This window comes from Vipera berus (genome assembly GCF_964194415.1).
Source record: "Vipera berus genome assembly, chromosome: 1".
Lineage (NCBI taxonomy): Eukaryota > Metazoa > Chordata > Lepidosauria > Squamata > Viperidae > Vipera > Vipera berus.
In genome coordinates, this window is record NC_138202.1 from 253,850,566 (window position 1) to 253,876,820 (window position 26,255).

The 26,255-nt window shown below is 39.7% G+C and overlaps 1 protein-coding gene across 2 annotated transcripts in view; it reads left to right on the forward strand.

Annotated features, from left to right (window-relative positions):
• The window catches only part of AFG1L (AFG1 like ATPase), a 72,953-nt gene that overhangs the window by 32,398 nt on the left and 14,300 nt on the right, over positions 1-26,255 (forward strand). For both annotated transcript variants that reach the window (XM_081313858.1, XM_081313859.1), the window contains exons 8-10: positions 9,090-9,172; positions 15,369-15,439; positions 15,696-15,796. In XM_081313858.1, the coding sequence (XP_081169984.1) occupies positions 9,090-9,172; positions 15,369-15,439; positions 15,696-15,796 (255 nt within the window). The remainder of the gene's footprint in view (positions 1-9,089; positions 9,173-15,368; positions 15,440-15,695; positions 15,797-26,255) is intronic.

Here is a 26,255-nt window from a genome sequence, read left to right on the forward strand (position 1 = left end):
GAAACAAAATGCAGCAGAAGTTTTCAGTTGTGGGTAATGAGGTACTGGACCTCATCAGAGTTAGGCATAAGCCATCCTTAGCCTTTGCTTAGATCTTAATCACTTTTTTATTGTGGGAAAGCTAGTTTCCAAAATCAACACGTCTTTCTTCATTTTTTTTTCCACCCTTCCTATTTGAAACTTTGGCAGAAGGAAAGACTAAATGCAGAAAAGTGCAAATTCGGGTTTAAAGAGTGGAAATCTAGTGAGCATATTTCATTCTAAGTAGAAGTACCTCAGAATAGTGTATTTACGTACCTGTCTTTATATCTTTTAATGTCTGCCGGTTTTATTCTAACATATTCTGCTGACCGTATTCACTTCTAGTTATTTGAATAATGTTAAGAAATCTGAAAATAGATTTGTATTTGTTTCTTGTGTGAAAAATGTGAATGCTTTTATGGATAATTCAAAATATCGCATGAAAGATCAAGATTTGATTTACATGTTGTATCTGAACAAAAAGAAGTCCCAAGAAACCTTGAAAAAACAAACTACCTCATAGTTGCACTTTTTATTTTTTACATTGCAAATTTTACAATCTTTGTCAATATATTAATTGCTATTAGAGTCTTGGATATGCTTCTATGGAGGAACAATTAGCGAAGTATCCAATTTGAATTAGAAACTAATTCAGAAGCTAAATGTATTCAGCTGAGATTCCAGAGAACAATACTGTTTTGTAAAAGAAACCTTTTTCGTTCTGTACAGATCTGTATTATTTTAATATATAAGGAATAAATAAATCAATGGTTTAAACAATAGTTCAAGCAATTTGAAAACTTTCTGTAAATCTCAAGAAATGCTAATATGATTTAATTAGCCATAAAGGGCTCAATCTTTTTCATTTTGTCATCAAACTCTGCAAGTTAGCAAATGGAATTATCAGCTTGCTGTGGATCTTTCTTAGCTCAAAGATTTAATCCATTTAGGATGTCTTTTTAGATTTCTGATATTCAAAAATATAGAATTAAGAATTTGGTCTTAAAAGAAATTCCTCCAAAGATTCTAAGGAGAAGGAAGGATTTTACATTTCTTGTGCAAGAGCTCAAGCAGCGAGATATAAGGTTCAGATGGGAGATCCCAGTGGGGTTGATGGTGACGCACGAAGGTAAAAAGTACCGTTTGGTTACTGTGATGCAAGCGCGTGATTTCTACAATAATGTTTTAAATGCAACGCCATTAACACTTTTGGAAGCTGGAAAGGGATCTGGAGAAGGAGTGCATCAAGAGGCCGAAGATGGTCAGATAGAAGACAACGGTGTTGGAGGAGATCAAGATATAACCTCGTCGGATGAATCTATAAAACAGAGGGTGACGCGTGCTGCTGCAAAACGATCTAAGAAGAGAAAGTAGCAGGAATCGCAGAAGTCTTTGGAACTTTTACGATATAGTCAAGTAGTCAAGTAGGGGAGGGGGGAAAAGATTTGGGTGTAGACGCAATATATTTTTATATTTGGTGGTTTTGTGGAAAGGCTGAGCTTTTTTGGATTAAAGTTCAAGTTTTGTTTGCAATCTTTTTTTTTTTTTTTCTTTTTTCTTTTTGTTGTGTTTGGAATAATTATAGATGTGGTACTGGAAGAGGAACGGTCGATTACAGAAGAGTTGACTTTAAAGTTTTTTGATTTGGGATCCTTGGTTAATTTGGAAAATTATTTGTAAGAATGTTATATCATGGAATGGATAAAATGGATGGAGTTTATTTAGGATAAGTATAGGGTTGAGAAGGGTTTTTTTTTTTCTTTTTCCTTTTTTTTTTGTCTTTAATATATGTTTAATACTATTAAGGTTTGTTCCATTCTATATAAGCTAGAGAGTGTCCTTTTCTTATTCTAGTTTTTTTTTATATATATATTTAATATTGTTAAGGTTTGTTTTATCCTATATAAGCTAGAGAGTGATGGATTTTAGAATTTATAGTTGTTAGTATATGGTTGCTTAGGTTTGCTTTTTTTTATATATATATACCTTGTATTCAGCTCTGGGAAGTAGGGGGGGGGAGGGGGGGAGGTAGGGGGGGAGGGGGGAGGAAGGGAGGTAGGGGGGGAGGAGGGAGGGGGAAGGGGGGTTTTTTAAAGGAAAATTGTATTTTAAAACTTTTCAATAAAAAAAAAAAATATAGAATTAAACAGTTATGTTAAGGAATGCCATGAGTTTTTCAGCATGAGCTTACCATGCTTTAGAGTTGCTGTTATTAGGAAAAGGAAACGAGTGTTTAATTTAACCCTTTGAGGGCTTATTATATAGAACAAGTAGCCTTTTGTACTTGAAGTTGTACATTCTGAAAAAAGCAACACCTGAATATCTCTGAAGCTTGAATAATTATGCCCAATTGTGTTTTTGCTGATATAGGTCACAGGAAATTCACTTGGGGTAGAGTCTCTACAAAGCTAAGATATATGCAGATTTTCTGTTGTTGGATTGTGTAAAAATTATTTACTGTTAATACTTGCATAAAGGTTAGAAAGGTTGATGAAGTGATATTTAGTATTGCTTTACTATTCACTGTGTGTCAGGATGTAATTATGACTGATTCATAGAACTGTCTTAGGAACGAACCATCTTTATTAAAATGCTGATCAAGATAAGAGCTGACAGTAATAAAGAATAGAACATTTTAGTCTTGTTGCTTTTCAGTGATTGCTAATTACCCTAGAGGTCATGTATAGTGCCTGGGAGGATTCATTGACATTATTTTCTTTTAAGTCTGCTGTTTGAACAACATCAGAACATGAAGACAAAGACTAAGTGCACATTGAACAATAGTTTGACCAAGTTTTTTATTTCACAAAATGCTGGATGATTCTTCTTTTTCTGTTTTTGTTACAGAGATGTATGTTCTCCTGAGAAAGGAAAGATCTTTATTTTAAAGAACTTTTACCTTAATTATATCCATCACAGTCATCACAAGGTCAAACACATAAATAGGAAACAATATATTGCTACTCTCCTATTGTTTGTTACGAGCAAAGCATAACATAATCTTTTTCCTGTGACTTTGGTTATCACATAAATCAGAATCTTTGGTCTCTTGATTAGATTAAAAGATGCATTTACCTTGCAACATACACTCACGTGCACTTTTTTTGCACAGCGTACACTATGTGTAGAAGTGTGTGATCACCAGTTGTATTTTAAGTCCAAAAGAAAGAGGAGAATTAAGGAAGATTCTCAGGAGTCATATTAATTGGTAAAAGACATGAAGGACAGACAATGAGGCAAACAGTGGATTAGATTAGTATCACAAAACATGAAGGGAAAAGGAAGGAATCAACTGGATCCAGAGTCTTATTGCACTGTGAAAATCATCCTACTTAATAGTTTACTCAGAATGCACTACTTAGTGAAAGACAGGGAGGAACAGTATTTGCAAGTCCCACTTCCTTCAGTAGACCTCCATTCCAAGGCTTACCTGATTTAAACAATTCTAGTCATAGAAGGAACTTTTTTGTTTGCAACAGAATTTTGTTGGATTTTTTCTAATTTGGTCAGAAATACTTAAAACTCAGGAAGTATAATTGGATATGGTTTGACCAGCTAATTTGAATGTTTATATGTTATTTTTATACAATAAGCCATATTCAAGACAGTGTATATAGTGTCAGAACAGAACAGAACAGTAACAAAATAAACGGATTTTTCTCATTTTTGCTTCAGCGGCTAGATTTCTGGAACAGGGGAAATCCTGGAAAATTTATCTCTTGACAATTGTATGGCCATTAACTTTCAGTCACTTCCCAGTCAAACAGCATTAATAAAAATACTTTTTCCAGGATTTCCCCTGTTCCAGAAATCTAGCCGCTGAAGCAAAAATGAGGTATCTCTAAACTCTGGGTCTAATCCAGTCATCAAGCCAACACTTTATAAGGCCCATGAAATCTTTTCTAAAATCATATAAAAATAACTCTGCTCAAGATACTTTCAAGTCCACAATCTTATAACTAGAGCTACAACAGTGAATCCTGGAAATTTGAACAAAAATTTCTTAAATAACAGCCCTTTATAATATAAAAATCAAATGCATTTAAAATTTAATAGCTATTTGAATCACAATTGAGCATAATGTCTTTTCTAACGCTTTTACTGTATTGTATGTAAATTGTTACTTACCAAAGTTTCTGAAACCAATGTCTTGCTCTCTCTTAAGATTCAGGTAGTTGTTTACATTTTCTGCTGTATATTTTCATCCATTTTAATCTATAGTGTTGGTACATTATACAAACTATAATCATGGGTAGTTTGGCAACTCCTCAATGGAAATAGTTTTCTCTACAGTAGAGTGGAGACAAGGAAGAGGAAGTGCCACCATAGGAGCCTCAGACGCCCATCTACATCAATAGGATTAGGATTAGCTCCCAAAATGCTGTTTTCCCAACCAAAACCAAAATTATACTTGTTCAGTAAATTTTATTTATCCCCACGGCATTTAATTCCAGCGTATCCCATATATTCTGAACCTTCTTAATGTGTTGATTCACATCTTGGATTAAGTTCAAGTTAACATTGCTCATGGTCACAGCTTAGGACAACTCCAGGCCAATCTAAAATATCCGTTGAGGACTAGGTTTCCTTTCCTTTCCTTTTAATGAAGTTTGACAAATCAGATGTATGCGTTTAATGGGAAAACGTACTGCAAGATGTAAATTAAATTCTTATTTGATTTATTGCATTATCTGTACTTTCTGTTACTACTTTTAGAAATCTAGCATCACTGACAAACAAGTTTTCTAGTCTTCTTTGGAGAGTATTTGAAAAACTGTAAAAACATTATTGGATTTCTCTAGAAATACAGCAGAGGTGCTAGTGCTGTGCTAGCACTGTTATCATGTGCTGGTTCGCTTCTGGAAAACTTGACTCTGCCCACTTTTCACCATGGAACATCTACAGCAGTGTTTTTCCAACTTGGCAACTTTAAGATATGTAGACTTCAATTCCCAGAATTCCCCCCTCCCCAGCAAGTCCAACATATTTAGAGTTGCCAAGTTGGAAAAACATTAACCTGGGGAATATTTATTGCAGATTCTCAGACACAGTCTAGAGCACAGGTGTCGGCTTGATCGTGTCACATGATGTATTGCGATGTTTTTTGCCTTTGCGGAGCTGGAGTGGGCATGTCCTGTGTGTGAGGCATCCGGCCTGCAGGCCCTCAGTTTGATACCCCTGATCTAAAGGCTAGCAAGAGCAAGCCTGTTCGTTTGATGACTCAAGACATTATACTACAGCACTGCTACATCTGATATATCGCAACATAAAGGAAGAAGCTTTCTTTTGATATATTTGAAAGATGTTTGTGTTTCTGCATGGTTAGTGTAAGCAGGAATGTGGACTTTGTGATGGGACTTAACTCATTTTCTACTAAAGTCCCAAGACATTTAAAATAAGTAGTCCCTTGAGTTTCACTGCTATTTTATAGAGAGAAAAAATATGTTCAATAGCACTATTAGCAATATTAACTTAAACACCATTGTGTTTGTTACTCATATATAACACTAGTTCTACCTTTTTTAAAGCTGAGGGGAAAGCTTTATAAAATATGTTTTGTCTTTCAAAAGAAAATACCGTATATACTTGAGTATAAGCCGAATTTTTCAGCCCACTTTTTGGGCTGAAAAATTCCACTTCGGCTTATACTCCAGTCAACAAAAAAAAACTTACCGAGGACTTGTGCGCGGCCGAGGCTTTGGTGCTTCCGGGATCGCGCGCACCTCTCCCAAGCCACCGCCGTCCGAGACCTGCAGGTCTCCGTTCCTCCGCGCCCTGCCTGCCTGCTTCTTTCAGCTGTCTGCCCATCAGCTGTCCATAGGGATGCTGCAAAGCTCTCCTTCTCTAGGCCTTGGACTCCCTCCTGGCTGAAGAGTAGATGAACCAAGCCAGCAAGGAGACAAAATGTTTCTGCAGCTGTTTTTCCTCTGAAGTTTTTTTTTGTTTTTTTTTTAAAGTAATCTCCGAAGGTTATGCCAGAAAATGGAGGACGCTGGGTCTTTGCAAGCTTTAGCTGTCCGCCTGGCTGCCTGAAGGCCGCCCTTTTCAGGCAGTCTGACAGACAGCTAAAACTTGCAAAGACCCAGCGTCCTCCATTTTCTGGCACAACTTTTAGGGATTTATTATTATTATTCCTACTACTACTATTACTACTACTACTACTTCAGGAGTAAAAAGTTGCAGAAAAAAATTCTCTCCTTACTAGCTTAGTTCCTCTACTCTTCCATCTGGAGCCAAGGTAAGATTTTAAAAAGGGATATTGGTTGGAAGGCAGAGGGAGAGTTTAGTTTTAGCATCTAAAAAAAAGGGGGGGGGAAATCAGCGAGTACATCCCAACCAGCTTTTTATGTTTTTGTTATTGAAGAAATATGGGGGAGGGGGAGGGGTTCTGGGGTGGGTTGGGGAGGGGATAATATTGTAACTTCAATAAAAATTTTCAATAAAAAAAAAAGAAATATGGCTTTCTGGGGGAAGGTGGGGAGGGCGTTAAGGAAGGAAAGGGTTTTTGGAAGCTCGTCCTGAAGCTGCCTTTTGTGCAAGGGGCCTTTTCTCAAAGCCTAGAGAGGCAGCTTTGTTGCCTCCCCGTAGACAGCTGATGGGCGAACACCAAAAGCTCCAAAAGGCTAGGGAACTAGTCCCAGAACACCTTGGTAGGAGGAAGGGCAGAGGCAGAATTGGGAAAGAGGTAAGACAGGGTTTTCCTTCCCAGATGTTTCTCTTTGGCAAGACAGCCAGCTGTGCTGAAGCCCAGTATCTGGGGGTGGGGGAGACCTGAGGCAGGCGGGCTGGTGCTTGCATTAGGCCTCCCAGGATCTCCCCCACCCTCAATTAATGACCAGTGCACTCTTTAATGAATGCACTGAGGAGAATACGTATGGCTGGTCATTACTTGAGGCAGTTCATTTAACATTATTTAATGGCAGTCTCCATTAGGGTCACAACCTGAAGACTATCTGTGCAATACTTATCAACAGAATGTGTGGCTGGTACAGTCTATGACATATCTGTTTTTCCCCCTCCTAAGCTTATACAAAAGCTAACAGATGTAGCAGAAGAATGCCAAAGCAATCAACTAAAGAAGTTGAAAGAGATTTGTGAAAGGTAAAAACTACTTAACAATTCTTTTGACTACCATTCTAGATGTACTTGGAGGGGAATAATCCCCTGTCAGGACAGAGGAAGTCACTTCTGGGTGAATGTGTATAGTGAGACCTGGGGAGGTTTGGGGAGGCGCCCAAACCTCCCCAAACTTCGGCAGGAGGAACGGAGACCTGGGGAGGTTTGGGGAGGCGCCCAAACCTCCCCAAACGTCGGCAGGTCTGCGCGGAGGAACGGAGACCTGGGGAGGTTTGGGGAGGCGCCCAAACCTCCCCAAACTTCGGCAGGAGGAACGGAGACCTGGGGAGGTTTGGGGAGGCGCCCAAACCTCCCCAAACGTCGGCAGGTCTGCGCGGAGGAACGGAGACCTGCCGACGTTTGGGGAGGTTTGGGGAGGTGCGCGCGTACCTCCCCAAACCTCCCCAAACTTCGGCAGGTCTCCGGACGGCGGCGGCTTGGGAGAGGTGCGTGCGATCCTGGAAGTACCGAAGCCTCGGCCGCACGCAAGTCCTCGGTAAGCTCCGGGCGGTCACTTGCTTCGCGTCTCCTGAGGGAAGGGGGGGCGACTGGAACGGGCGTGTTTCCTCGCCTGCTGGGCGCCGCGATTTGCCCGGGGAACGCGCGGGCCCCGAATGGCAGCATGGAGTGAGGAAGCGGACAGCCAGGGCTTCCCCGAGAGCCGCGGCCACACAGGGTATTCCTGTGTATTCAGGCTTGCAAAATGGCGGATCGAGCCTCTGCTGGCGGCAGAGGCTTGCAGAGCGCGGATCCAGCCTCCGAGGCATGCAGAACGGCGGATCGGCTTATACTCGAGTCAACAACTTTTCCCAGTTTTTGGGGGTGAAATTGGGGGTCTCGGCTTATACTCGAGTCGGCTTATACTCAAGTATATACGGTACCTTTTTTGTATGCTTGGTGTGTGAGAGAGAGCTTTTTTTTACCATCCTAATTAAATTTAAGGATTGATTGAATGATACACACAACATGCTATGCCATATATATATATATATATATATATATATATATATATATATATATATATATATATATATATATATATATATATATATATATATATATATATATATATATATATATATATATATATATATATATATATATATATATATATATATATATATATATATAAAATAAACCAACACATCATAATTTGAATGGCTGAATAATTCATAGCATTGAGGCTAAATGAGGTAAGAAGTCATAATTCATATCTGAAACCAAATTCTTTCTTTGGCACTACATGCAGCTCTACCATTTGACTATGCTACCACTTCAGAGGGGACGAGAGTAGGCTTTTATCTTGTCAAGATTTTAATGTAAACCAACTGTTAGGATTGTAGCTTTGAAAATTAAGGGCAAAAATACAAAGACTCCCGTTAAAAGTTCTTTAGCTGCTGATTAGGAATCCCTGATGGTGATTAGTGAGTGTGGAATGCAATCATGCCTGTAGGCTTTAATCAGTCCTATGATGGAGAAGTCAGTTACCCAAAGAGAGACCAAATTAATACATGTGTTATTTCTGTAGGATGTATTATTTTTTTAAAAGTTAAAAAAGGAAAGACGGCAGGAAGGTATATAACGAAGTGCAAATTGGGGCACCGATTAAACTTTTGAAGAAAATAATCCGCTTTTTATTTAGAAAATAATGTTTCATATTGCACTTCTTTTATTGTTTTGGTAATAAATGTAGTAGAGCCCGGGTGTCAGCTGTTATTTTTAAAAGCACATATGCTTTTGTGAGCAAGTTTCTGACATTCAAGTTTTATTTATACAAGTTATTGCCTCGGATGCGCTTTTCTTTGCCAGTGATGTTACCTAAGTGCTTATTTTTGTGCACAGGTGTGTTTTTTTTTTGGCGGGTGGGGGGAGAACGCAACAAACGCAAAGTAACATCTGCAGCATCTGATTTAAGAGAAGTAATGCCACCTTTCTTTTGTTTCTCTGCTCAGAAACACTGTAACACCATCCAACTGGATTCTGGAATAGACTACAGGAAGCGTGCACTGCCTGCTGCAGGAAAGCTTTATTACCTGTAGGTAGAAACTAAGACTGACTCGGTGCATTTTATTACAGTCACAGCAACTTTTAGACGGGGAGGAAAATGGAACCAAGTAGGCAACTGCTATGAACCCTAAAGACATTGCTCATACCATCAGATATTTCCAGTATCTCCAGTAACATCTTTTTCAAATGTGTGACTGAATTAAGACTAATTAGAAGGGGGGAGGTGTGGTGCTTGCAGAATGGAAGTGACAGATGGTTATAAAGCAGTGAATATCCTCTTGCAAAGAGTGCTTAATTCCCTGATAAATAAACGAGCATCCTTATTGTAGTAAAGTAATTATTTATACAAATAGGGACTCATTTACTATTTGGTGTTAACATTTGTGGATTCAAAACTTTGTCTTATTTTGACAGATGATCTACTTGTATCTAGAGTGTTGAGTGACTTCAGAATTCTGTATTTCTGATAATGATAAAAATGAAGCTATAATACAACCCATCAGTACAATTTATCTGTATAGCTATGATTTCTGTTCCCCTAATGATAGTTTACTCTTGGAGCAATTTGGGAATACAAGTATATGTGATATAAAGTTGTTCTAATATCTAAAACGGAAAGTGGTTTTAATCAACTCAATAGAAAAATAAATCTTCTTCTGGCTTTTATTATGGTATTGTTTTATATGACTTTAAGGATTTAAAAAAAATTGTTCTCCACTAGCAAAAAAAAGCATTCTTAATCCAACCCTGTATTCTTTCCTTTGGACTATCTATACTACTATTTAAATATTCTACAAATCTATATTTATGGTAAGCAATAAATAAGTGTCTTTAATACAGGTAGTCCTTGACTTATGACCATAACTGAGCCCAAAATTTGTGTTGCAAAGCGAGACAGTTGTTAAGTGAGTTTTGCCCCATTTAGAACTTTTCTTGCCATAGTTATTAAGTGAATCACTGCGATTGTTAAGTTAGTAAAATGGTTGCTAAGTGAATCTGGTTTACCGATTGACTTTGCTTGTCAGAAGGTTGCAAAAGTGATCATATGACCTTAGGACAGGGGTAGGCAACCTCGGCTCTTTTATGACTCATGGACTCCAACTCCCAGAATTCCTGAGTCAGCATAGCTGACTCAGGAATTCTGGGAGTTGAAGTCCATGAGTCATAAAAGAGCCGAGGTTGCCTACCCCTGCCCTAGGACATGGCAGTGATCATAAATATGAGTCAGTTGCCAAGCATCTGAATTTTGATCACATGAATATAGGGATTCTGCAATGGTCATAAGTGTGAAAAACGATCGCAAATCACTTTTTCCAGTGCCGTTGTAACCTCAAACAGTCACTAAACAAACTGTATTACCATCTAACCCGCCAATGGATCTCCCACAGCATATTTTGGGAAGGAGTCATTTTAAGATATGCTGAGGCTAGATTGCATCTTACTACAGTGTAGTATATATACTGTAGATGCTTGGGAGAAAGAATACAATGAAACAGCATTGCGTGCCAGTTCATACGCAAGAATTATAGGAAGCTAATTTTAATGTCGCACTCTTAATAAACATGTTTCTTATGTGTATTTTGTCCCAGATATGTTGGGATTACAATTCCCAGCAAGCATGATTTTTATCATTATCAGCCTAATACATAATAGTTGTCACCAAGCGTAATTTGTACGGGCATGAAAGATTGCAATAGGAAGGAATCGTGAAGGTGATGCCACTCTTAACATCTAGGAACCAATGTGACAAATGACTAAAGTGTTGGACTAAGACAAAGGATATACCCAGTCCAGTTTACCCTCAACAGTAGAGGCTACCGGATGAGTTTGGGCCATTCACTTCCTTTTTCAACAGTCAATGTGATTAGGTTTTGGTTTTTGAGAAAAATGAAGGAGGGAGCATCGTATATATGCTGCATGAAATCCTGAAGGAGGATGAAATGGAAATCTAATGAAAGAAATAAATATTATACCTTTCAGTATTGGTTATCAGGGAGTGACCAAGATATTTTGCCATCTAAGGATGAAGAGAAAAGAAGAAAATTGTTCTCCTCTACCCTTTTCTAAGTGGCAGTGTGTGAGGAAGTGAAGTTGGGACTCCAGCTGGGCAGAGTCTGACGATCAGGACACGGGCGGTCTTGTCAATGTTATCTGGGAGGAGTTTGATTCTGTGACCCCTGATGAAGTGGACAGGATTATGGGGAAGCTGAGTTCCACCACATGTTTATTGGACCCGTGCCCTTCTTGGCTGGTTTATGCAGCTAGGGAGAGGACACGAGGCTGGCTCCAGGCGGTTATATCTGCTTCTTTGAGTGAGGGTTGTTTCCCCACCATCTTGAAGGAGGCGGTGGTGAGACCTCTCCTCAAGAAGCCTGCCTTGGACCCAGCTGTATTGAACAACTTTCGTCCAGTCTCCAACCTTCGCTTTCTTGCGAAGGTTGTTGAGAGTGTGGTGGCGCATCAGCTCCCTCTGGTCCTGGATGAAGCGGATTATCTGGACCCTTACCAATCGGGTTTCAGGCCCGGGCACAGCACGGAGACGGCATTGGTCGCTCTGGTGAATGATCTCTGGAGGGCTCGGGATAGGGGGTATTCCTCTGTCCTAGTCCTATTAGACCTCTCGGCGGCTTTCGATACCATCGACCATGGTATCCTGCTGCAGCGTCTCAGGGGATTGGGAGTGGGAGGCACGGTTTTTCAGTGGTTCTCCTCCTATCTCCTGGGACGCTCGCAGTCGGTGTTGGCAGGGGGGCAGAGGTCGACCCCTAGGACTCTCGCTTGTGGAGTTCCTCAGGGGTCGGTCCTCTCGCCTCTCCTGTTCAACATCTATATGAAACCGCTGGGTGAGATCATTCGTGGTTTTGGAGTTGGGTATCATCAATATGCTGATGATACCCAACTTTTTATTTCGACCCCAAACCACCCCAGTGATGCCCTCGCTGTGATGTCCCGTTGCCTGGAGGCGGTTCGGGTCTGGATGGGGAGGAACAGACTTCAACTCAACCCTGACAAGACTGAGTGGCTGTACATTCCGGCTTCCCGAGACACCTGGGATGTTCCACCTCTTTCTATGGGGGGTGAGCTTTTACCCCCTGTGGATAGGGCTCGCAACTTGGGAGTCCTCCTAGATTCACGACTCACTTTGGAGGATCACATAGTGGCCGTGACTAGGGGGGCTTTTGCCCAGGTTCGCCTGGTGCGCCAGTTGCGGCCCTATCTGGACCGGGAGGCCTTGTGTACGGTCACTCATGCGCTCGTGACCTCTCGCCTAGACTACTGTAACGCTCTCTACATGGGACTTCCCTTGAAGACTACTCGGAGGCTCCAACTGGTACAGAATGCGGCCGCGAGAGTTGTCTTGGGAGTTTCCCGGTACTCCCATGTTACACCTTTGCTCCGTGAGCTGCATTGGTTACCAGTTGTCTTCCGGGTAAGGTTCAAGGTTTTGGTTATGATCTTTAAGTCCCTACATGGCATGGGTCCGCGATACCTCGAGGACCACCTGCTGCCGGCGTCGACTCCCCTCCGCCCTGTGCGCGCCCACAGAGAGGGCCTCCTCAGGGTGCCTCCTGTCAAGGAATGTCGACTGGTGGCCCCCAGGGGGAGGGCCTTCTCTGTGGGTGCTCCGGCGTTATGGAACCAACTGCCGGTTGAGCTCCGGATGGCATCAGACCTCCGATCCTTCCGTCGCGGGTTGAAGACCCATTTATTCGAACTAGCGGGTCTGGCCTGATGGGGGTACTTGGGTTGTTTATAGGTTTGTTTTATTATTCTGGTTTTAACTTGGGCATTAATTTAATTATCTTTTAATGTTTGTACTGTTGTTTATATTTATGCCCTGTGAACCGCCCTGAGTCCCTTTGGGAGAAGGGCGGTATAAAAATCTCAATAAATCTTAATCTTAAATCTTAAATCTTATTTATATATTTACTTGTATCCTGCCTTTATTATTTTTACAAATAACTCAAGGTGGCAAGCATACCCAATATACTTTTCTCCTATTTTTCCACAACAACAACTAAATTCCGGGACAAAAAAAAAGACTTTATTAAATACTAAGCTTTCATCAAACCACTGTTGATGTTATCAAAGTGTGTGCTAGTATCTGGCGGCACTCATTCTTATAGCCCTGTAGATGTTAACGGTCTAGTCATTGAACGTGTCATAGGTCTACCCACCCCTCACACTCCCATAATTAACTGTATTGATCCTGGTTCAGCTGTGCTGGCCAGGATCCATTCCAATTTTGCCGTTCTGCCTTCCCCCCGCCTGCCCCGCTTGCCGATCATCTTTGTCTTGCAGTGCGCAGCTGTCCAGTGTCGTTGCTGGATCACTCCACGATCTGAACCCAATATGAGATCAAGGAGGGGACAACAGCCCAACGCGACCGGTGCAACAAACACAGAGGGTTACCAACTAGCGTAACTATACGGCATGTTGACAGCGCGGCCAAGCAGGACAGCGGGTGGGAGTGATCTGGCAACGACGTCAGACAGCCGCACATTGCAAGACAGAGATGATTGGCAGGTGGGGCGGGCGGGGGAAGGCAGAATGGCAAAATTGGAACAGATGCTGGCCAGCGCAGCTGAACCAGGATATAATATATCCTGTCTTTAACATTTCTCTTTTTTTAAGTTCAATGTCATGGTTTCGACAGACAGAGAGGAATAAAGCAGAACTCTGAGGCTTGCAAGTTCCTCAAAGAACATGTTTATTAGTTATAAAGTATCGGCATGGTCAAGAGTGAAACCAAGTCTCGATACACAAGCAACAAATTTCCAATACAGAGTTAAATGTCCCACCCACAAAAGCTATGTAAGCAGCTACATTCCCCAATATGATTGTTTGCTGGGCTTTTTATGAAATTCCCAGTCCCTAGTCTCGGGAGCAGCCGATGACCTTGGTTCCCATGGAACAAAAGATTATTTTGACTAGCAAAGCACCTGGGCAACCCCCCTCCCTCTGTTCTAGGTGGCAACCTAAAATGAGAAGGAAAATGGCTGCAGCCATGCTCATTTGCAGTATTGATGCTCAGAAGATTTGGGGGGGGGGGGACTCTAGACATCAGCACATCCTCAAAAACTCCAGGCTGTGGTTGTGTCCAGTCCTTGGAGACCAAAGACCCCTCATAGACAGTTGAGGAAATAAAAATTTCCTGTGAAGTGAATAGTTCTCTACTTCCACGAAGTAAAAAATACAAGGATATAATAATATATACACTGACATGGCAAAAAGGGTAGTCCAGCTCAGGACAGCTGTCTAAGTTTGCATAATGGCAAGGTTGAAACACAACTTCTAGTTCTACCAATGGATATCCCAGAGGCATCTGATTTGGAAATTTCAGCAACTGCTGTTACATTCTAAATTTTGAGCACATTCTAAATTTTAGGCAAAGTATTGCATAATTTATTTTTTTTAATTGATAAAAGGAACTGTAAATATTGGGTGACTTGGTTAAAAGTAAAAAAGACTTCTTTCGATAAACTCCTTGAATATATCAACTAAATTATATTCAGAAGAGTTGTAGATATTCTAAAAAAGAGGCCCCCGACCTTTTGGGCACCAGGGACTGGTTCCGTGGAGAGAGCTTTTTTTCGCGGACCGGAGGGTGCATGGTTTTGTATGCTGCCTGCATCCCGTGGATGGAGCTTTGCTTGTTTGTGCAAACTGGTTGCTGGCATGCCGTGACCCAGTACCGGTCCACGGACTGGTGGTTGGGGACCCCTGTTCTAATATGCCTTATGGTTGTAATCTTGATTCTGGACTCCAGTAGCTAACAGAGGAGAGATTGGTTTTACTCCAATCTATTTCAAGTGTTGTGTGTGTTATGAATACACCTAATTCCAAAGGGTTCCCCCTCAGATGTCAAATCAGCTTTTACCTTTTTTGTAAGATACAGAACTATGCCTGTCTCATTGTGTGCATTTACAGCATGGATGGCCTTGCTTGCATTGTCATATTAATGGAGACGGCTTTAAATGTAGAAGTCTTTCAATGAATGTAAATAAAATGAAATTATCTACCTGAGAGTTAATGTTCTCCGCTTTTTAAGTGAATTCTAAATCTAATGTTTGTATTTACAACATAACATCCTGTTCATCCTCTCTCTGTGTGTGTGTCCCTCTCTCTCTTATATGGGCAGAAAGCTAAGCAAGCTCAGGCAGCTGTTTGATGTTGGCTTCAAGTGTTATTAATTTCATATTCTATTATTCTTTTCACTGTAGCACAAGTGAAGCTGATGTGGAGGCTGTCATGGATAAGTTGTTTGATGAGCTGGCTCAAAAACAAAATGATTGTACGTAAGTTAATTTCTCTTGAAAGAGAATACATTTAGAACACAATGCCCAATCTCCACTGACCAATTAATAAGTTCTACTGCTGTGTATGGGTTGATGCCACACTCAAGTGGCAGCCATTGTATCAGCATTTTGTCTAATTTATGTGTTGAATCATGTGCTATTATTCATCAAGCTATGCATTTCCTATCTGTAAGAGATGAGTTTTATAGTAATTATCCAGACAAGATTGAGTCTTTGTTCATGTTCCCATAGTAACTAGACCAAGGATTTTAAAAGTACAAGGCAGAGGACTGAGAGTGAATAAAGCATGTGGAACCATTGCAGACTTCACATTTGAAGAGCTGTGTGACAAAGTGAGTACACCATCAAGCCTGGTTGGGCTTTTCAGGTCTGTTTTGATCATATCCCTGCTCCAAATAAGCCTTCAGATCTCCTTTGAGTTTATAGCAACCATCGCAACTGAATTGCAGAGTAGAACTATAAACACTTAACAAGATGAAAAAGCAGGTACAGGATGTTTCTCTTCAAAGTAAACTGTGATATTTAATGTCAGTGCCTTTAAAAAAAAGAAAAGAAACGGTTGATGTATTAATACCTCGGACTTAGCTGTTTTCATGAATCGGACCAAAATATCTCCTAGAGCATTTGGTTTTCAGCAAGCGACAATATTTTGCAAGAAGATGGAAGGGTTTTGAACCTTTTTTGGCTTATGAAAACATCCGGGTTTTGAACAATATGTACTGGTTGTCAAGGTCAGTGGGTAGTCACAAAATGCTACAACAAAATCTCTGCTTCTTGGAAAGCCAAATTGGTGAAGCTAAAGGCAAAAACATCGTTTGAACATACAGTATAATGTTTTGATGAAACAGCCAAAGGACAGAAAAATAAATAATTTATATCTATACTGAACCTTGCCAATACAAATAATACCCCTTCTTCTGACCTACATATCATGCTAGACAGCTTGTGTGGTTTAATGAACCTAGCAATTATGATTTATAAACCACAGCTTATTCAATAAAACAAGCTGACTTAGTCTGAACCGAGGCATATTTCATATATATATATGGACTCCAGAAGATGGTAGAGGACAGGAAGGCCTGGAGGAACGTTGTCCATGGGGTCGCAACTTCGCAGCTAACAACAACAACTATATATATGTTTTTTATAATCACAAGTGCTTAAAATATTATCAGCAACATCTTGTCTGGGTTTCAATGTCTGGTTTGTTGTTGTTGTTAGCTGCGAAGTCGTGTCCGACCCATCGCGACCCCATGGACAACATTCCTCCAGGCCTTCCTGTCCTCTACCATCTTCTGGAGTCCATTTAGACTCACGCCTACTGCTTCAGTGACTCCATCCAGCCACCTTCTTCTATTGCCCTCAATCTTTCCCAGCATTAGGCTCTTCTCCAGTGAGTCCTTCCTTCTCATTAGGTGGCCAAAGTATTTGAGTCTCAACTTCAGGATCTGGCCTTCTAAAGAGCAGTCAGGGTTGATCTCTAGGACTGACCGGTTTGATCGCCTTGCAGTCCAAGGGACTCGCAGGAGTCTTCTCCAGCACCATAGTTCAAAGGCTTCAGTTCTTTGGCGCTCAGCCTTTCTTATGGTCCAGCTTTCACTGCCATACATTGCAACTGGGAAGACCATAGCCTTGACTATACGCACTTTTGTTGATAGGGTGATGTCTCTGCTTTTGAGTGTGCTGTCTAGATTTGACATGGCTTTCCTCCCGAGGAGCAAGCGTCTTTTAATTTCTTGGCTGCAGTCCCCATCTGTGGTGATCTTGGAGCCCAGGAAAATAAAATCTGTCACTACCTCCATTTCTTCCCCATCTATTTGCCAGGAATTGAGAGGGCCGGATGCCATGATCTTGGTTTTCTTAATGTTAAGTTTCAACCCAACCTTTGCACTTTCCTTCTAGTTTACTAATATATATTAAGTTCCTTTCTCTCTACCTCGTTTTTCTAGCCAATTATAACAAGTACCTCATGTTCTAAAGTAAACTGAATCTTCTTTCTCTTTCATTTTCAATGTTAATCTGTCCATTTCTGCACACTAGGATTTTTTTTAATTAACACTTCCTCCACTGGTAGATACAATTCTTGCTGCAGTTAATATATGTAAAATTAAATATATACACTCTTTCTTGTAATTACCTACAATTATGCCTAACAAAAATAATTCTGGTTTAAACTCTGTAGATGAACTTCTAAACTCCTAATCTCATCTCACTTCCTAAAAGCCCTAATAAGCAGGCATATACATAGAATGAAGGCTACTGCTAAGCTTGTAAGCCGCCCTGAGTCTTCGGAGAAGGGCGGGATATAAATGGAATTTTAAAAAAAAGTTGCTTTCAAGTCATGTTCGCATATCTTGGTCTCCCTTCTGGCAATTGTTTCTCCCTAAATCATTTTGTGCTGCCAAACCAGTACATTTACTGGAGGTCAGGGTTTTTTTTTCTTTATCCCCCCTTTTTATGACATTTAGGAGGGTTAGCTGCAACATAGCAATTTCAAGTGCCCACCTTTCTTCTCTTCTCTTCCTTGAAGAAGGCTCTGGACATGCAAAGAAAGGGCATGTCTGTCTTCCTTGCTGCCCATGGTATGTATACAAGTTGCTTTGACTGAAAAATAGGTCCTGGGGAAGCATTCTTGATGAGTAGTGAGACTATGAGAGATGTTAGGGACAGTCAACAGGCAGGAATCATATCGCCCAGTCCTGCTTTTGACATTCAAGTGCCTACAGAAAAAAGGGGCTTTATCTTGGACTTACAACACTGCATAGAATATGGTCAAAATACATGTTTAAATTGAAAAAAAGTATCAGAATATATAACGCTGTGGAGGTTATCCTTAACATACAACCATAATTGAGCCTGTCAATTAAGTTTCGACACTTGTAAGGCAGCTCACAGCTGACTAGACCCATTTTATGACTTTTTTGTGGCAGTGGCTAACACTATGGCCATTAAACCCATTGTTCACTGTGGGCCAGGTTTTGCCAGAAACTAGAAGTAAATGCTGATTTCTGGCAAAAACATTGTAAATCGCAGTCATGTAACCATGGGATGTTGCAAACAGCTGTAAATGTGGGTTTATTTTGCTGAGCACTCAAAATGTGGTCAGGTGACTGCGGGAAGGTGACAATGGTACTTCAAAACTGGGTCGTAAATATCTTTGGGAGGGAGTCCGTTGTAACTTCGAGTGGTTGGTGAACAACCGGGATGTAAGTTGACTTTTTGTATTCCTCCAATGCTGCCTCACTGTTTAGGGGGAAAATTCCTTGTGACATTAGTTCCTTTCATTTGTTCAGAAGACTGGTTCAGAAAGATTTTTCTTTAAAAAAAGAGTAATTCCTTTTGCTCAAGATTTGTATTTATGAAGTCCATTGCATTTCAGGGCATTGTGTCTGTAAGCTCAGCAACAGAGGCTGACTTTTTATTTAAAATAGCATAAACACACTATTTTTTAATAAAAGTAAAGTGTTAGAAAACATAAGAATTGAAAGTACAAATTGAGATTAATATTAATGATATGCCAGATTTTCTCCCTTGTGAGAATGTGGTCCTTTCCCTTAAGTCTGCTGATATTTAGTTTCTGCTATATTTCTACTTCATAATTATGTGTGGAAACTTAGGCTGTTAATACGTGATTGAATTCTGACTCCTTAAACGAACTAGACAAGCATGAAGAAACTGAATCAGGCTTTAGTCTTTTTGCACCTATATGCCCGAAGGAGTATGAAAACATCCACTTTTTAAAATCTCAGTTCTATCCACCAAATTCTGACTTGGAATATTTCTTCATAAGGGCTTGTCAGAGCAGCATTTCTCTGTTTGTTTCTCTCAATCATAGTTATAGCTAATCACAGTTACTTAAATTAAAATTATGAATCTCTGATAGGTGAGGGTTTTTTTAAAATCTTGTTCCTAATTTCATAGAAAACAATTGAACGTAAGAGGTCAAAGCTGACAGTGGCTTGACATAATTAGTTGTGGAGTTCCAAATAATTATGTGGGAAGGGATGACTGAATGTGGCTGTATATATTTATTATAATAATAAATGTTTATTTGCTCATAACTACATTTTTGCAACAACTTAACAGCTAAGTTATTATGATCACTGAAAACTAGTGTTTTCTTATCAGACCATAGATTTAAGGTTTTCTTTAGTATGTGTAATTTAACTTAAAGCTACCAATCTATGTTTATTAAAAATTTACCATCTGAAATATAGATGATTTTTAAATAAGCCCAGAAAATTTGATAATAACATCCTACTCTATACTTTTGTAGCTATCTCTTTAAACAGCAAAACCCTTGAAACTATATGTCTGTGTAGCAAATACGCCCTCTGATGGTAGCAATAACTTTTTGATATAATTAAGTATGAGCAAAGATTACAGTATCGCAGTAAGAACAGAGTGAACCGGTGCAGACTTAGTAATGGTCTTAAGTATAAGGGGAACCAATACCTGTTCGTTTCCTTTTTTCCATTTATAGAAGCTGCTTCTAACTATACTACTCTAAGGAATTGTACAGTTTTTGTTTTGTTTTGTTTTAAAAACAACAGCACAAACATTAGACATGCACCTAACCATATGTATATATGTTAAATTGTGTGTGTGTGTGTGTGTGTGTGTGTGTGTGTGTGTGTGTGTGTAAGTCATAGATCAGGAATAGGATGGAAAAGAGATGGTTACTTATGGTGGGGAGCATTAGCCAATAGTAGCTAATATCAATCCCAGCCAAATCTGGGCTCCTCCTCAGTGAGTGTGCTTTTTTTTTAAAAGTTCATGCCTGTCAGTCATCTATCAGGGATGCTTTAATCTGGATTCCTAAACTGTGCAGGATATTGGACTCTGTGGCCTGAATGATTCCCTCCAAGGTTATGATTCTAAAACAGGATATGCATATGTTATAAGTGAAGGTTATAATTCTGGAGATCTATATTTTATTGTTTTGTTTGCTGTTTTATTGGTATTGAAGAAGGTGTATAATCTGAAAACGGATTGTTCACCAGCAACCTTAAGAAATGCATCTAGAGCTGAATAGGAATAGGAATAGGAATGGCATGGACTGGACTGGACTGGACTGGACTAGAAGAGAAGAGAAGAGAAGAGAAGAGAAGAGAAGAGAAGAGAAGAGAAGAGAAGAGTTGGAAGGGACCTTGGAAGTCGCCTAACCCCCTGCTCAGGCAGGAAACCCTATACCATTTCAGACAAATGGTTACCCAATCTCTTCTTAAAATCTTCCAGTGTTGGAGCATTCACAACTTCTGGAGGCAAGTTGTTCCACTGATTAAATGTTCTAACTGTCAGGAAGTTTCTCCTTAGTTCTAGGTTGCTTCTCTCCTCGACTAGTTTCCATCCGTTGCTTCTCGTCCTGCCTTCAGGTGCTTTGGAGAATAGCTTGACTCCCTCTTCTTTGTGGCAACTCCTGAGATATTGGAACACTCTAATTATGCAAGTGCTTACAGTAAATTTAAAAAAAGGATTCTACAAGGAATGTTTTTATCGTTGACAATAATTGCAAAATGTTTATTATTGTAAAATCAACACAACTGCCTCCATGGTTATATTCTCTGTCCAAATGATGATGCTGGAGATGCTTCTTATAAAATCAGCTTGCAATATTCAAATTAACCCTTATTATTGCCATCTTAACAAAAGTAATCAATTCTAAATAAATAAATGAAACAGAAATCCATTCAAAATAAAATAAAGGAACACCAGAGTGCTAAAGCCAATAATTGTCTTGCCTATTAGAACAATGAGTAGGTCTGGATGTACATTTTCTTAGCTCTAAATAAATAGCACAGGACAGATTTCAGAAATAGTAGTACTTCCTTCAGTTTTCTGTTCTTTTATAATGAATTTTTTAAGCTGATAGTGCTATTGATGAATAATTCCACAGCAAAGGAGAAGGCTGTCACTTTCTTCAGATGTAAAAACACTCAAAGCTATCACCGTCCGAATATGGCACTAATAGAAAAATATCTATTGCTCATTATTTCTGAGAATTCTTTAATATATACCTCTAAAAATAACTTGAGCAGAGATAATGACAGTTGTACTTTTGTTAACTTGGCAGTTAAATTGAAAAAGGAATCACTTAGATTGTAGACTAAAATGGGCTAACAGATAGATGAGGTTGAATTGCCATGAATGAATTTGAAGCTAGCCTAATGTTAGTAAAATCCTACTCCTTCAAAAATGATGTCCTTATCATCATGGGGGATTGGAATGCTAAAGTAGGAAGCGGAAAGATAACCAGAATAACAGGCAAGTTTGGCCTTGGAGTACAAAATGAAGCAGGGCACAGACTGATAGAATTTTGTCAAGAGAATACGATGTTCATAGCAAACACTTTTCCAACAACCCAAGAAATGGCTTTCCACATGGCCATCACCCTATGGTCAACACAGAAATCAGATTGACTCTGTGCTCTGCAGTCAAAGATGGAGAAACTCTATACAGTCAGTAAAAACAAGACCAGGAGCTGATTGTGGCTCAGATCATGAGCTTCTCATTGCAAAATTTAGGCTTAAATTGAAGAAAGTAGGGAAAAACACTAGGCCACTCAGGTATGAATTAAATCATATCCCTGTTGAATATACAGTAGAGGTGACAAATAGATTTAAGGAATTAGATCTGATAGAGTGCCTGAAGAACTATGGACAGAGGTTCGCAACATTGTACAACAGATAGCAACCAAAACCATCCAAAAGAAAAAGAAATGCAAGAAAGCAAAATGGCTGACTGAGGAAGCTTTGCAAATAGCTGAGGAAAGGAGGGAAGCAAAAGGCAAGGGAAAAAAAGAAAGATACACCCAATTGAATGCAGAATTCCAGAGAATAGCTAGAAGAGATAAGAATGCCCTCTTAAATGAACAGTGCAAAGAAATAGAAGAAAACAATAGAATAGGGAGGACCAGAGATCTCTTCAAGAAAATTGGAGATATGAAGGGAACGTTTCATGCAAAGATGGGCATGAAAAAGGATCAAAATGGCAGGGACCTAACAGATGCAGAAAAGATTAAGAAGAGGTGGCAGAATTACACAGAACTATACAAGAACGAGTTTAGCATCTCTGATAACCACGATGGGGTGATCACTTACCTTGAGCCAGACATCCTAGAATGTGAAGTGAAATGGGCCTTAGGAAATCTGAGCAACAACAAAGCTAGTGGAGGTGACAGTATTCCAGCTGAGCTATTCAAAACCTTAAAAGACGATGCAGTAAAAGTGCTACACTCAATTTGCCAGCAAATATGGAAAACTCAACAGTGGCTGCAGGATTGGAAAAGGTCAGTTTACATTCTAATTCCAAAGAAAGGCAATGGCAAAGAATATTCAAACCATCACACCATTGCACTTATCTAAACACCATACTAAAAAGCAGAGACATCACCCTGCCAACAAAAGTGCGTATAGTCAAGGCTATGGTTTTCCCAGTTGCAATGTATGGCTGTGAAAGTTGAACCATAAGAAAGGCTGAGCGCCAAAGAATTGAGGCATTTCAACTATGGTGCTGGAGAAAATTCCTGCGAGTCCCCTGGAGTGCAAGGCGATCAAACTGGTTAGTCCTAGAGATCAACCCTGACTGCTCTTTAGAAGGCCAGATCCTGAAGTTGAAACTCAAATACTTTGGCCACCTAATGAGAAGGAAGGACTCACTGGAGAAGAGCCTAATGCTGGGAAAGTTTGAGGGCAAGAGAAGAAGGGGATGACAGAGAATGAGGTGGTTGGATGGAGTCACTGAAGCAGTAGGCGTGAACTTAAATGGACTCCAGAAGATAGTAGAGGACAGGAAGGCCTGGAGGAACATTGTCCATGGGGTTGCGATGGGTCGGACACGACTTCACAACTAACAACAACTCCTCCATTAAGGATTATCAGTAGAAACTCTCACATCATCCATCTTTTCTAAGATAGCAAAAAGACGGAAAACCAACTTGTAAATCACAAAAGTTATTATTACTTGCAGGAAAGTCAACAGTTTCTTTTCTCTATTAACTTCTAAAAGTTAAAACATCATAAAATTAATTTAAGTGTGTAATATAAATAGGGGCTGGCTGATGCCTGCTCTCCAAATTTGATCAGAGAATTGCAAGGAAGGACTGGGAAGGACAAGGACAATGTTAGACAAAAGTCTAACATCAATGGAGCATGATTCCAATAATTATCTTTTTAAAGAGTCACATACATTCATTTTCTACAGTATGTTGCAAACATAAGGCTTGGGAAGCTTTAAAATTCCAAACATTAGTAAACTAAAACTCACTGTGTTAGTCATTGTAGCTATTGCTCCATAAGGTTGCTGGTTTTATAACTTTGCCACATCCAGAGGCCTACAGTCGTTGGCCTCTCAGATGATTATAAAAAGGTGGAACAATGTCATGCAAGCTCATCTGAAACTTGAATTGGAAATTTACATTCAAAGAAGGTACCTGAACTACATTGAGTATTCAGGTCAAACACACTGGCTATTTACAGAGCAAATTACATGATTTAAGAAATATTTTCTCAAACCTAGGCTATTAAAAAAGGACAGCATGTTCTTCAAAGAGGTAATATTTTCATAATAAAGCACATCACCATTACAAGCTGTGCAGCCTACAATACTGAACCAATCCTTCATAGAAAACAAAGTCCTGGATTCCAGATAGTTTCAGTAACTTGTCTGGCTCTTTCAAGACAATTGCGATGTTTTTCAAGAAACATAAGGAAGGATATTATTGCATATCCAAAGAATAAAATATGACAGCTTTTTTTGTTCACAACTGCTTAATAAGGATCATTTCAGTATATTCATTGCATAGTGAAGAGTCAAAGCATCAGTGTCAAAATGGACAGTATTAAGCAAACTGGATTTAACATTTGATGGTATAAGAGCCATGGCGCAGTGATTAGAATGTAGTCTTGTAGGCTAACTCACTGTTCATTGTCAGGAGTTTGATCCTGATCAGCTCAAGGTTGACTCAGCCTTCCAGGTGGGTAAAATGAGGACCCAGATTGTTAGGGGCAAGATGCTGACTCTGTAAACCACTTAGTATGGACCGGTACATAAATCTTAACTGCTAGTGTTAAAATAGCTTCCTATGTCTGCAGTATCAGGCTATACCCTGTGAATTCCACCATTTTTCAAGTTCAAAATTTATTTCCTTTTTACAACGCTCTTGGATTTTGATTTATGTGAGATTTATGTGCTTGTTTCTTTATTTTGTTTTTAAGAATAGAAGTGGTTTGGTTTGTTGATACGATTCAAACACAGATCTTACTAAGAGATGTATATATCTTTGTGAAGACGCCTAAGCTCTGCTGCCCATGTCTTGTACTCAGTGGTGGGATTCAAATATGTGAACAACCGGTTCTCTGTGCAGATGCCACTTTTGGAAGTCCATTCTGGGTCTGAGCAACAAAAAATTAGCTACCGGTTCTGCCAAAGTGGTGCGAACTGGCTGAATCCCACCACTGCATGTACTCTATAACTGGTTCTATTTCTATGTGCTCAGCACTCTTCCAGTGGCTGTAAGAGGCAGCTGTGAAAGGCAGTTGACAAGAACGATGCTTTTGAGAAGCTCTTGTGACAGGTTTTCTTCTGTGGAGGCTCTTAATTCAATGGCATTGTACTGTATATTCTCCAAAATTAATGATCGCAAGATCCCTGGACACAGGGCTTCTGCACTTCTGCAGAGATGAAATTATCTGGTGATAAACTAGTTGCAACTTAAAAACTTAATGTTTATTATGACTAGCATAGAACAAAAAAGTAAAGAAAACAAATCATGAAGAGGGGAAAACTATCAAACCCAATCAAAGTATAATCAAGATTACCACGGGTGCTAAAAATCAAAATAGCAATAACAAGTCAAAGCTATAAGAATATATGCTAGGTAAGCTGATGTTATTTTAGAGATGAAGTGGATAAAATCAAGATAAAGTTACTGTAAATTACCCTATAAAAATACACTAGACTAGATAATGTAACATAGGAAAAACAGTGAATAAGATAAGTGAGACTAAAAAACCCCGGCTAAAAACAGCAAGCAGACATACAAAAAGTGTTTAACTATTCAAAAATGCTATTAGAAAGCTTAGGACAAAACAGAAAAGAATAGTTTTTCCTATTCTACCCACCAGTATGAACATAGAACATCGGATAATAGGATTGGAAAGGACCCCACAGGTCCTCCAATTCAACCCACCACCACTCAAGGAGGAGACCCTATATATTAACATTTCAGACAAACGGTTGTCCGCAACTTCTGGAGGCAAGCCATTCCACTGGTTAATTGTTCTTACTGTCAGGAAATTTCTCTTTAGTTCCTTCTCTACTTGATTAGTTTCCATCCATTACTTCTTCTCCTGCCTTCAGGTTGACCCTCTTCTTCTTTGTGGCAGCCCTTCAAATATTAGAACACTGCTATCCTGTCACCCTTGGTCCTTCCTTTCATTAAACTAGACATATCCAGTTCCTCCAACCATTCTTCGTATGTTTTAGCTTCAGTCCCCTTATCATCTTTTCTGCTCTTTTCTGAACTCTTTCCACAGTCTTAACATCTTTTTAATATATTGCGGCGACCGAAATTGGATGCAGTATTCCGAGTGTTATCTTACCAAGGCGTTATAAAGTGGTACTAAGATTTCGTATGATCTTGATACTGTCTCTCTAGGACTGCATTGGCTTCTTGGGCAGTGTAGCACACTGCTGGCTCATATTTAAATGATTGTCGACTAGGACCCCTTTCCCTCTTGCAGTTACTGCTTTTTCCCACCTATTCTTTACCTGTCCGTTAGGTTTTTCTTG